This window comes from Microtus ochrogaster, unplaced genomic scaffold, assembly GCF_000317375.1.
Source record: "Microtus ochrogaster isolate Prairie Vole_2 unplaced genomic scaffold, MicOch1.0 UNK31, whole genome shotgun sequence".
NCBI classification, from domain to species: domain Eukaryota; kingdom Metazoa; phylum Chordata; class Mammalia; order Rodentia; family Cricetidae; genus Microtus; species Microtus ochrogaster.
This window is the reverse complement of record NW_004949129.1, coordinates 2,872,641-2,884,971: the sequence shown is the minus strand read 5'-3', so window position 1 is coordinate 2,884,971 and position 12,331 is coordinate 2,872,641. Positions and strand designations below refer to the sequence as shown.

General features: G+C 50.3%; 1 protein-coding gene across 8 annotated transcripts in view; it reads left to right on the top strand.

Annotated features, from left to right (window-relative positions):
- Positions 1–7,441, top strand: part of Arhgap23 (Rho GTPase activating protein 23) — a 93,101-nt gene extending 85,660 nt beyond the window's left edge. For 7 of the 8 annotated variants that reach the window (XM_026789891.1, XM_026789890.1, XM_005368322.2 and 4 more), the window contains one exon: positions 5,234–7,441. In XM_026789891.1, the coding sequence (XP_026645692.1) occupies positions 5,234–6,250 (1,017 nt within the window). In that variant the 3' untranslated portion in view covers positions 6,251–7,441. The remainder of the gene's footprint in view (positions 1–5,233) is intronic. The other variant, XM_026789892.1, reaches the window with a different exon arrangement.
- Positions 7,442–12,331: the final 4,890 nt, after the last annotated feature.

Here is a 12,331-nt window from a genome sequence, read left to right as displayed (position 1 = left end):
GGTACAGACCACACAGACACTAACACAGGGACATCGGTACAGACCACACAGACATTATTAACATAGGGACATCAGTACAGTCTACACAGGCACTCAGAGAATACAATCAGCAACTCTGTCCATAAAATCAGTGACTTAAAAGAAACAAACCTATACTTAGAAGGATTCTAGCTACCAAAATTTGCAAAAGAAATAGATAATCTGAATAGTCCTGCATGTATTAAAGAAATTTAATTTGTGTGTAAAAACCTTCCAAGAGAGAAAATGCCAGATCCAGATGGCTTCATTAGTAAATTCTACCACATATTTTAAGGAGAAAATGTTTGTGTTGTTGTTTTGTTGTTTTAGTTTTGGTTTTGGTTTTGGTTTTTCAAGATAGGAATTCTCTGTGTAATTGTCCTGGAGCTCACTCTATAGACCAGGCTGGCCTTGAACTCACAGAGACCTGCCTGCCTCTGCCTCTTGAGTGCTGGGATCAAAGGTGTGCACCACCACTGCCTGGGCCTGGCTCATTGTTGTTATTCTTAAAATTACTTATTGTGTATGTGTGTGCACACTTGAGTATTCCAATGTATATGCCATCGTATGTGTGTGTGTGTAGGTCAGAGGACAACTTTTTTCTTTTTGGTGGGGGGTTCAAGACAGGGTTTCTCTGTGGCTTTGGAGCCTGTCCTGGAACTTGCTCTGTAGACTAGGCTGGCCCCAAACTCATAGAGATCCACCTGTCTCTGCCTCCTGAGTGCTGGGATTAAAGGCATGCACCACCATCACCTGGCCAGAAGGCAACTTTTGAAAATGAGTTATTGTCTTTCACTATGTGGGTCCTGGGGGATTGAACTCAGGTCCTCGGGCTTGGTGGCAACTTCCTTTACCTGTCAAATTATTCATTCCTTCATTTTTGAGACAGGATCTCTCTATATAGTCCAAATTTCTTCCTTTTTCCTAAGTAGTGGCATTACAGGTATGTGCCATCTCACCTGACTTTTTTTTAATTTTTAAATAATTCATCTATTTGTCCAACTTTATAGAATCTTAGTTATATAAAATAGTTGTCTTTGTCTCTGTTCCATTGCTGTGAAGAGACATTATGACCAAGGCAACTATTATAAGAGAAAGCATTCAACTGGGGGCTGGCTTACAGTCTCAAAGGTTTAGTCCATTATCACCATGGTAGGGAGCATGGCTGCATGCAGACAGACACTGGAACAGTAGCTAAGAATTATGTCCTGATCCACAGGCAGAAAGAGAGAAACTCTGGCGTGGGCTTTGGAAACCCACCCCCAGTGACACAGTTGCTCTAACAAGGCCACACCTCTTAATCCTTCTAATCCTTTCAAATAATGCCACTTCCTGATGATTTAACATTCAAATATACATGAGCTAACAGAACCATTCTTATTCAAACCACCACAATAATATAATTTTAAAAAAAGTCAGTAGTAACACAGGCCTTTAATCCTAGCACTCGGGAGGCAGAGCCAGACAGGATCTTTGTGAGTTTGAGGCCAGCCTGGTCTACAGAGCTAGTCCCAGGACAGCCAAGGCTGTTACACAGTGAAACCCTATCTCAAACAAACAAACAAACAAACAAACAAACATCAACAACAAAAACTCAAACAACAAAAAGTCTCCCACTTCACAGTGACATTTTAGACAGCAGTAGGCCACATATATGAAAGTGGCCCCTTACAGCCTTATTTGTGTGGTAGGTTAATTAATACTGTCCAGTTTATATAAGTACACACTACCGTGTTCACACAGTGATGAAATCACTTCATGACATGTTTCTTAGAATTCATTTCCACTAGGAAGTGACCCAGAACTATAGTTGTCTAAAATTTAAATACTTATTTGAAGTATACTTGGGGACTGGAAGGATGGCTCGGCTGTTGAACACGTACTGCTCTTGCAGAGGACCAGAGTTCAGTTTTTAGCACTTACATTTGATGGTTCACAATCACTACTAACTCCAGCTTCAGGGAATCTGGCACCCTCTTCCGGCCTGAATGCATGCCCATGTAAACACACACACCCATTCTTATGTGCACATGTGCACACATACCCACACACTCAAAAATAAAAATAAATCGAAAAGAATGTTATTTAATTGCTTACATAGAAATACTACCTCAGGGGTTGGAGAGAGATTGTCTCAGAGATTGAAAGTACTGGCTGCTCTTGCAGAGGACCTGGGTTTGGTCCCCAGAACCCACATGGCATCTCACAACTGCCTGTGACTCCAGTCCCAGGAGATCTGATGTCCTCTTTGGGCACTGCACTCAGTGTTGAACATGCTTGCATATTACACATAAAATAAAATAAATTGTAAAAAAGAAACACACACACACAAAACTACTACGAATTCTTCAGAGGCTCTTCCAGGAGGTAGAAGAGGCGGGAATACTCAACCCGATATGTGATACCCGCATTCCCCAATATCTAAGGCTGCCAGTGTCTCCAGATACAGGGATAGTCATTGAGTCATGCCTCAGATCTCAGCTGAACCTCCCCTACATGGCCTCACTGTACTGAATGCTGAGGGTACAAGAAGGAGCCGAGGAGCTGTAAAGCTGGCTCAGTGGTTAAGAGCACTGACTGCTTCTCCAGAAGACCTGAGTTTAAATTCCCAGCACCATATGGTGGCCCACAGCTCACAGCCATCTATAATGAGACCTGGTGCCCTCTTCTGGTGGTCAGGCATACTTGCAGGTAGAATACTGCATACATAATATATAAATAAATCTTTAAAAGGAGAGAAAAGAAGAGGCCCCAGGAACCTGTGTCTGCAGCATCAAGGCCTAGGCCCCCAGCCAGCCTTGAGTTCCCAAGGGTAGGGGCTACATCTGCTGAGTGCTGAGACTTAGCATTGCCAGCCTCTGACTCTGAAATCCAGGCCAGTGATTGTCAGCTGTGTTCCCCAAAGCAGTGCTGGGGTCGTCACACAGCAGTGTATGGAGGCCGCAGGGTGGCCTGCTCTATATCTTCTTTCATGCAGCAGGTTTTTCAGAGGCTTCTGATGGGACAGAGGAGTTCTGGTCCTGTCACAGCCATTGTCCTAGCCTTTCCCTCAAGCCAGGGGCAGGACACTCGGCTGAATCCACACCCAGCCACAGGGGACTTACAGTCACACTCCGGTGGCCCCTCCCTTTCGGCTCTTCCTTACTGGAGTGCACTGGCACCACACACCACAAGCTCAGCTAAGCACACTAGTTTAACATTAGAAGTTCATGTTTGGGGGGAAGGGTCCCTTTTTACTTCTTGGATGACCCCTCACTCCTCTCCATGCAGCCTGCAGCAACCTGCCCAAGGCCCCCTGGTCCCCAGCGGGGGCTGTCTGATCCAGCATGGCCTTATCCCATTTCACCACAGGTTCCTTAGCCCTGTGGCCCATCCAAAGCTGCAAGGGAGAATTATCTGGCCACATGGAAATCACAAACACTGGAAAGAGAGCTTTTTCTCCTCACTCTCAGTGAGAGACCCCTTCAAAAATCAGATGACAGGGGGCTAGAGAGATGGCTCAGTGGTTAAGAGCATTGCCTGCTCTTCCAAAGGTCCTGAGTTCAATTCCTGGCAACCACATGGTGGCTCACAACCATCTGTAAAGAGGTCTGGTGCCTTCTTCCGGCCTGCAGGCCTACACACAGACAGAATATTGTATACATGATAAATAAATAAAATAAATATTTAAAAAAAATCAGATGACAGGGCTGGAGAAATGACTCAGTGGTTAAGAGCACTGGCTGCTCTTCCGGAGGTCCTGAGTTCAATTCCCAGACGCCAAATGTTGGCTCACAAGCATCTGTAATGGAATTCGATGCCCCCTTTTGTTGTACAAATGTGCATTCAGGCAAAGCACCTATATAATAAAGAAATAAACGAATGAATAAATCCGGAGACAGCTGTATATAGTCTTGTTCCAGAAGGTACGCTGAAAACTCCTGCAGCCAACATTGAGGCTCAGCGCCCATGCCCAGCCAGGCCCCCAGTCGGAGCCCTTGTGAGGAGGCTGTGGCTGATGATTTCCCTTCCTGCTGAAGCAGAAGTTCAGTTCTCAGTGCTGCCTCCTGCTGCCATGGATATCTGTGTTTAAAATACCCGACCACGGCAACAGCCGCCGCTGTCTAAGCACTCCGGTGCTCTTTGTGAGCATGTGCATCTAAAGAAGCGAGACCTGGAGTAGGGTGTGGGAGAGCTTGGCTGGGGAGACTGCTCAGTGGGTAAGAGCACTGGCTGCTCTTGCAGAGGTCCTGGGTTCAATTCCCAGCACCCACATGGCAGCTCCCACTTTAACTCCAGATCCAGGGTATGCAGTGCTTTCTTCTGACCTCTACAGCAGTAGGCATGGATGGTTCACACACACACACACACACACACACACACACACGCAGAACACTCAAACACAGAAAATGAACAAATCTAAAAAAAATTAAAAAGAATCTGGAGAGAGCAATATTGTGGAGCCAGCAAACACCCACAGGTCCAGCTTCGGGAGGACCCCTGCCTCAGTCCCCTGCGCTCAGCTGTGTACACCCTACACACACACACACACACACACACACACACACACACACACACACAACTAAAAATAAAAAGATAAATACGAACAAAAAAGGAAATCAAGTGTTGGAAGCTGGGCATGGTGGCACAAGCCTTTAATCCCGGCACTGGAGAGGCAGAGGCAGGAGGATCTCTGAGTTCTAAGCCAGCCTGGTCTACAGAGTGAGGTCAGCAAGAACAACATAGAAGTCATTGAATTGATCCGGGGCTGGGGAATGGCAGGTGACAAGGGAGACATGACCAGGATGCTGTCCTGGAGAGGAAGACTTCTCAAGCGGGATGAGTGGAGAGGGAGAAGGGTAGATGCTTGTGACCAAGGAAAGACCAGCTGAGGAGTAGTATGCCTGAAGCATTAGCATTTACACCAGGGATCCCATACCAGACACTGTCAAGGACTGTCACTCTGATGTCTGAAGAATTTATCTGGAAGTGGCAGGAGAAGACTCCCGCCAGCTCCCAGATCAGAGGTGCTGCCGAGTTATGGATAGGAGCGCGCGGTGGTGATCCTTGGGTGATGACACTCCAGAGTCACCGAGTGGATGGGAAACTTCGCCTACTGGTTTGGGGACTGGTTTGTTTTGGACATGGTGATTGGGTGCCATGGTATTGGGAGGGGAGTAGGCATGCGCAAGGTGATGGATGAGTCCTTCCTTACCCTCCCTGTCTCCTCTCACAGGGTTCGTTGGTTTCCAAGAAAGAGCCTTACGCCCGGGAGATGCTGGCGATCTCCTTCATCTCTGCGGTCAACCGCAAACGGAAAAAGCGGCGGGAGGCGCGGGGCCTGGGCAGCAGCACCGATGATGACTCTGAGCAGGAGGCACACAAGGCTGCGGCGGGGACGCAGGAGCCACCCGAGGAGCAGCTGCCGGGTCCCACCGCTGTGGAGGCCCCGGGTCGCCTCAGCCCCCCGACGGCACCCGACGAGCGGCCCGCGGCGGACACGCGCTCCATCGTCTCGGGCTACTCCACCCTGTCCACCATGGACCGAAGCGTGTGTTCGGGCACCGGCGGGCGGCGCGCTGGCGCGGGCGACGAAGCAGACGACGAGCGCAGCGAGCTGAGCCACGTGGAGACGGACACGGAGGGCAGCGCGGGCCCCGGGGGGCGTCTGGCGCGCCGGCCGTCCTTCAGCTCACACCATCTTATGCCGTGCGACACGCTGGCTCGCCGTCGCCTGTCTCGCAGCCGCGCGGATGGAGAGAGTCCGGGCGTGGGCACTGCCCGGGCGGGTCCCCGCGGTCCCGAGCCGCTGGGCTCGGCGTCGTCCAGTAGCCAGGAGTCGCTGCGGCCCCCAGCGGCCGCCTCGGCTCTCGGATCACGACCCTCGCGCGTGGAAGCCCTGCGGCTGCGTCTCCGCGGCACCGCCGACGACATGCTGGCGGTGCGGCTTCGGCGCCCGCTGTCGCCTGAAACCCGGCGACGCCGGAGCAGCTGGCGCCGCCACACGGTGGTGGTGCAGAGCCCGCTGACCGACCTCAACTTCAACGAGTGGAAGGAGCTGGGTGGAGGGGACGCCCCGGAGCCAGCCGGCGCTCGACCGCACAGCGACAACAAGGACTCTGGCCTCAGCAGCCTGGAGTCCACCAAGGCACGGGCTTCATCCGCCGCCTCGCTGCCATCGGGGGACCTAGGGAACCTACAGGGACTGCCCACGCGCCGCTCGACTGCCGCCCGCCTCCACCAGTGTCTGTGACACCCTCCCCTATCCGGGTATCGAGTGGGGAGATAGGGCCGTGCTGGTGCCTCCGGCTGGAGTTTGATGTGATGGGCAGAAGGGGGAGTCTTCAGGAGAGGGAAGGGGCTGCTGGGGTTCATGTCCCTTGGATAAAGGACTGAGTGGCCCATTTCCGTGAGTCCACTTAGGGACCCTTGTTGAGAATGGAGTGTGGGCGGATCGCCCAAGCTTCATCCTGAAGGAAATCTACAGGCTGGATTTTTGCTTCTGTCCTCTGCCTTCCTCCCACCCCAATTAGGGGAAGACGAATGCCTGGGGAGCGGATGTATAGGGTTGGGTGTCCATGGGAGAGGGGGCTTGTGTGTGTGTGAGTGTGTGTTAGTCACTGTGCAAAGGTGTTTCCAGTCGCCACTTCTGCCCCAACCCCTTCATCTCCCCACTTGTCCCCCAGCCAGCACCCTGCCTTTGGTGTACACAGGCACCTTATCCCAAGCTTGTCTGAGCCCAAGGCTGAGTTGAGGCCGCTTCCAGAGGCAGGACTGAACCCCACCACCACCAAGTCACTCCTCACACCCTTTGCCAATCTTAGTCACCCCTCTAAGTTCTTTGACCTGCAGACCTGCCTGCTCCCCAGTTTTTTGGAGTGTCCAGGATCTGGCATCTTCCTCCTTTTGATCTTGCTTCCATGGCTCAGCATGCAGACCCCCCCCCCCTTCTCCTTCCAGGGGAACCGTCAGGAAGAACCTGTTGATTTCTAGGGTCTCGGCTGGGCTATTCCTGCAGGGTGGGTGGGATCCAGCTCCCCGCCCCCACATTGTAAATAAACCTTGGAGCACCTGTCCTGCCTCCACCGGTCCTCACTCATTCCAGGGAAGCCCCAGTGGGGTTGCCAGCCCTGCAGCCCAAGTCCCTCCTCAGTCTCTTTGGTTTATGCAAAGGTTTGCTGTAAAGTCTCCCCCTCTCCCTTTTACTGTAAATATTGTCTCTAATGTGTAACATATTATAAAGAATTTATAAGGATTTTTAAAGATGTTTTGCTCATTTTAAAAAGTGTTGTAACAGTGTTGGATAAAGCCCCTACGTCTGCATGGCTCCTGTGTCCCTGACACATCTCCTCTCTAGGCGATAACTAAGATTCCTGCTTCTGAAAGCCCTGTCTTCAAAGTACAGTCTATATCTTGGAAATAAATGGCCTTTCTTGGGCATGAAACAGAGTCTCACTTGTTTCAGATGGGGAAAGGGACATAGCAGCTCTGGGATGGAGACAGGTGAGGTTCATGTCCCTGCAAGGAGGGTGGTCAGGCTGAGTGGCAGGGTGGAGGAAGTCTCTCTAGTGGCTTCTTGTGTCCTAGGAGACTGGTATGGGCAGAGACAGTCACACAGAGTGGGTGGTGTTGCCTCTACACCTCCATCCCTACATCAGCAAGAGGCCTCCAGACTCCCACCTGCCAACACCTGCAGAGGCTTCTGTTTCTCAGGCCTTCAGAGTGGCCTCAGGTACTACAGCCAGGAGACTTAGCCAGCTGCCACCATAGGCATCTCAGGCCCAGTAGCATTACCAAAGGACAGTGTGGGACTTAGCCATTTTCTCATATATGTAACCCTCGGGATAGCTCTGTGGCTGCCCCTACTCGAGAGAGCTCAGAACCCCCCTTGAGAGCTTTGCCTAAATCCCACCTCCAGCCATCAAGCTCAGGGCTGTCATTGGGTCCTTTCTGGATGTGAGAAAACTGAGACGTGGGACAGGATCTATCGTGCCAAGGTCACCCTGTTAATAAGCTATGGAGCCAGGGAAAAGACACAGAGTACAGTTGGGGTGGAGTAGGTGAGGGTGGGACCCCCTCCTCACAGTCAAGCGAAGATATTTCTAGATAAGAGAAGCACAGCTGGGCAGTTGTGGTGCACACATTAATTCCAGTGCTGGGGAGGCAGAGGCAGGTGGATCTCTGGGTTTGAAGCCAGTCAGTCTACACAAAGAAACTCTTGAAAAAGAAAAAAACTCACTGCACAAAGTAAACAATTGCAAAATTTGTCCATGAAGGTGTGATCTGTACGACTCTAACTGCGTGCAGGGATAGGGAGGGGACAGATCTACATTGCAGCAAAGTTTTGTTCCTGGTTGTTGTTTTGTTTTGTTTTGTTTTAGTCAGGGTCTCACTGTTTAACCCTGGCTGACCTGGAACTCGCAGTGTAGACCAAGCTAGTCTCAAACTATGGCAATCCTCCTGTCTCAGCCTCCTGAGTGCTTGGAACTACAGATGTGTGCCACCATGCCTGATTTATTTTTTTTTTATTTTTTTATTTTTTTTTTTAGTTTTTTTCGAGACAGGGTTTCTCTGTAGCTTTGGAGCCTGTCCTGGAACTAGCTCTGTAGACCAGGCTGGCCTCGAACTCACAGAGATCCTCCTGCCTCTGCCTCCTGAGTGCTGGGATTAAAGGCGTGCGCCACCACCGCCCGGCCCCCATGCCTGATTTATGATTTGAATCTAAACTGCCCCCCCCCCATAGACTCAGATGGTGACCTCATGGTCCCCAACTCCCTCGTAGCACTATTTTGAAGTCTGTGGGTCTGGCTGGCAGAGTAGGTCGCCAGAGCAAACCTTTGAAGGTCATACTGCCCTCATTCCAGCGGGATCTTCCTGTCCTCGTCCAGCAACAATGTGTTCTCCCCAAAATGGATCGAAACTCCTTTGAACGTGTGATGCAAAAATAAATCTTTTATTTATTAAGTTGATTCTGTGAGATAATTTGGTCACAGCAATAAATAGAATAAAATTTGAAAATGGAAGTTTAGAATAAGAAACCATGTGAGAACTTATGGGGAGAGCTAGGGTAACTATTCTAAGTACAAGACAGAAATGCTAACACGGGACAAGGACATTTTGTTTCTAACTAGGAACTAGGAACAAGGATATTTTGTAACAGTCTAAAAGCCAGCCAATCAGGAGATAAAAGCAGGTATGTTCCCAAGGGCAGTCCGGATGCAGGGAGTCTAACAAGCTTGAAGGAAAACTACACAATTTTCTATGCTAGTTGGAGACTTTAACATCCCATACTGTGTTAGTAGACAGACTAACCACAAGGAAGAAAGCCCGACTTCTGCAAACCAGCTGGACTCAAGGGTTCTGAAGAATACTCCAAAGGACAGAACAGGTCTTTCTCAGGCACATGTGGAACACTCTCTGGTCAGTCCATATAGTAGGCCTTAAGCAAGTCCCCATGCATGTCAAAGGAGAGAAATCAGACACTCTTGTTCTTAACCACAGTGGGATTAAGTTAGAAATTAAGAGGTTGGGGCCAATGAGACGGCTTATCAGCCAAGGGTGCTTGCTACCAAACCTTACAACCTGAGTTTGATCTCTGGAACCCACTACATGGAAAGAGAACCACCCTTTTTTATTTGTTCTGTTTTTCAAGATAGGGTTTCTCTGTGCAGCCCTGGCTGTCCTGGAACTCACTCTGTAGACCAGGCTGGCCTTGAACTCACAGAGCTCCACCTGCCTCTGCCTCCTGAGTGCTGGGATTAAGATGTGCACTACCACGCCCACCTGGCTGAAAAATCACTCTTTAAAGTTGACCTGAGACAAGCTGGGCTTTGTGGCTCATGCTTTAATACCAACACTCAAGAGGTAGAGGCAGGTGGATCTCCAAACTCAAGGCTAGCCTGGGCTGCAGTGTGAGTTCCTAGACAGCAAGAGCTACACAGAGAAACCCTGTCTCAAAAAAAAAAACAAAACAACAAGAAAAGGAAAAGAGAAAGAAAAAGGAAGAAAGGAAGGAAGGAAAGAAGAAAGGAAGGAAAGAAAAGAAAGAACAAAAGAAAGAAAGCCAGGTGGTAGTACTCGCCTTTAATTCCAGCACTCAGGAGGCAGAGGCAGGTGGATCTCTGTGAGTTCTAGGGAGCCTGTCTACAGAGCAAGTTCCAGGGCTGTTACAAGGAGAAACCCTGTCTCTAAAAACCAAAAATAAGAGGAAGAAGAACTCCAATTCTGTTAGTGTTGAGGGTGCCCCCATGTGCATACACCCACACACCCACACCCACTCACTCACACACACACGCACATACCCACTCACACCCACACCCATGCACGCGCACACCCACACACATGCAAGCACACACACGCACACCCACACATGCACACCCACTCACTCACACCCACACACCCACACACGCAACCCACACACACGCACACACGCACACCCACACACGCACACCCACTCACTCACACCCACTCACTCACACCCACTCACTCACACCCACACGCACACCCACTCACTCACACCCACTCACTCACCCCGCACACGCACACCCACACACCCACACACACCCGCACACGCACACCCACACCCACACGCACACCCACACACGCACACCCGCACACCCACAGCTACCACTTTTCTGGCATCCGTGAGGACAGGATCGTGGTTATCTGGCCCAACTAAAGCAGTCAGATGAGTGACCAGGGGTCAGGGAGAGCGCCCACTGGAATTTGGGGTTCATTCTGGACCATTTAGTGTCACTGCCGAGAATCTGACACTCTATTCTCCTCTCCCGAGACACTGGATTGTCACCCACATCTGTGAAAGCTGCAACAGAAGCCATCTCTGCAGCAACTGGGCAGGTCTTGGACACTTTCCTATTGGAGTATATTGCTCCTGCAGAGGGCCAGTGCTCGGTTTCCCGCACCCACGTAGGCAGCTCCCAACCCGTCCTGTTCCAGGGGATCCAATGCCTTCTTCTAGTCTCACCAAGAGCCTTCACTCGTGTATTTGACTCCTCTCCCCACCCCAACATACACACTTAAAAATAAAATGTAAAAATATAAGACCCCCCCCATCACTTGCCACATGCAGCTTCCTGTTCCTGGCCCATGACCCTGCCCATCTCCCTGACTGTCCCCGCTTGGAGCTACTTGGATTTTATTTCCTAGAACCCAGAGGCTACCCCCCCACCCCCCACTCCCCGCCCTGCCTAGGACTCCAGTTATCACCTCCACAGTGACTCATCTAATTGGCTGTTTGGTTGGTCAGTTGATTTTATTGAGACAGAATCCCACACCATAACCCGGGCTTCTAAATCAAGGTAATCCACCTGCATCAAGTATGGGGATTACAGGTGTAAGCCTTGACGGATTTTATTTGGGAAGAGGTCTCTCTATAACGCAGACTGGCTCTATCACTCCAAGTTCCTGACAGCATGCATGCCCCACCCCCAGCGGCTGAGTGTGTAGGCACATTATCCACTTTTTGTACACGTTATTAATTTGATTTACATATTTTATTGGGGCGGGGCACCGTACATATGTGACAGAAGACAGTCTGCATAAGGTGGTACCATCCTTCCATGACGTGGATGGGCTCCACCTTTACCTGCTAAGCCACCTCCCAGTTCTTGCTTGATTTTGAGACAGGGTCTCCTGTATCCCAGACTGGCCTCCGATTCAGTGTAGCTCGGTCTGACTTTAATTCCTTCTGCTCCCACTTTTCAGGTGTTGGGATGTCGGACACGCTCCCCATTCCCAGCCCCACTCCTCTCTTTGTCACTGCTCTTGTTTTGTTTTGGGTTGATTTTGAAGACCTCACCATATAACCCTGGCAGTCTGGAATTTGCTGTGTGTACCAGGCTGGACTCGAACTCATGGTGATCCACCTTTATTGGGAGTGATTCACTTTTTAAAGTTGTGTGTTAGTGTTGTAGGTCTGTGCTCATTCACACATATACAGAGGCCAGAAGTAGGTGTCTTCCTTTTGTTCTCTAACTTCTTTTTTGAGGCAGGGTCTCTCACTGGATCTAGAATTCACCTCTTGGATAAGGTGGCTGGCCAGTGAGCTCAGAGGAACTGTCCCCAGCACCCCCTGAGGTCACAGGCCTGAACCACTATGCCTGGCTTTTATGTGGGTGGCGGGAATTCTAACTCAAACCTCCATGTACAGCAGACACTTCACCTATGAGCCAGCTCCCCTCCTCATACTTAAGGTCTCTGAATCAAGGGACTTCAGGGCCTGGTGGTCCTTGGCAGCTCTACATTGCTCATTGTCACCATAGTTACATGGCTATGCCTTTGTTCCGTTGCTTGCTGTCAGCCAGTTTGTAGGTGC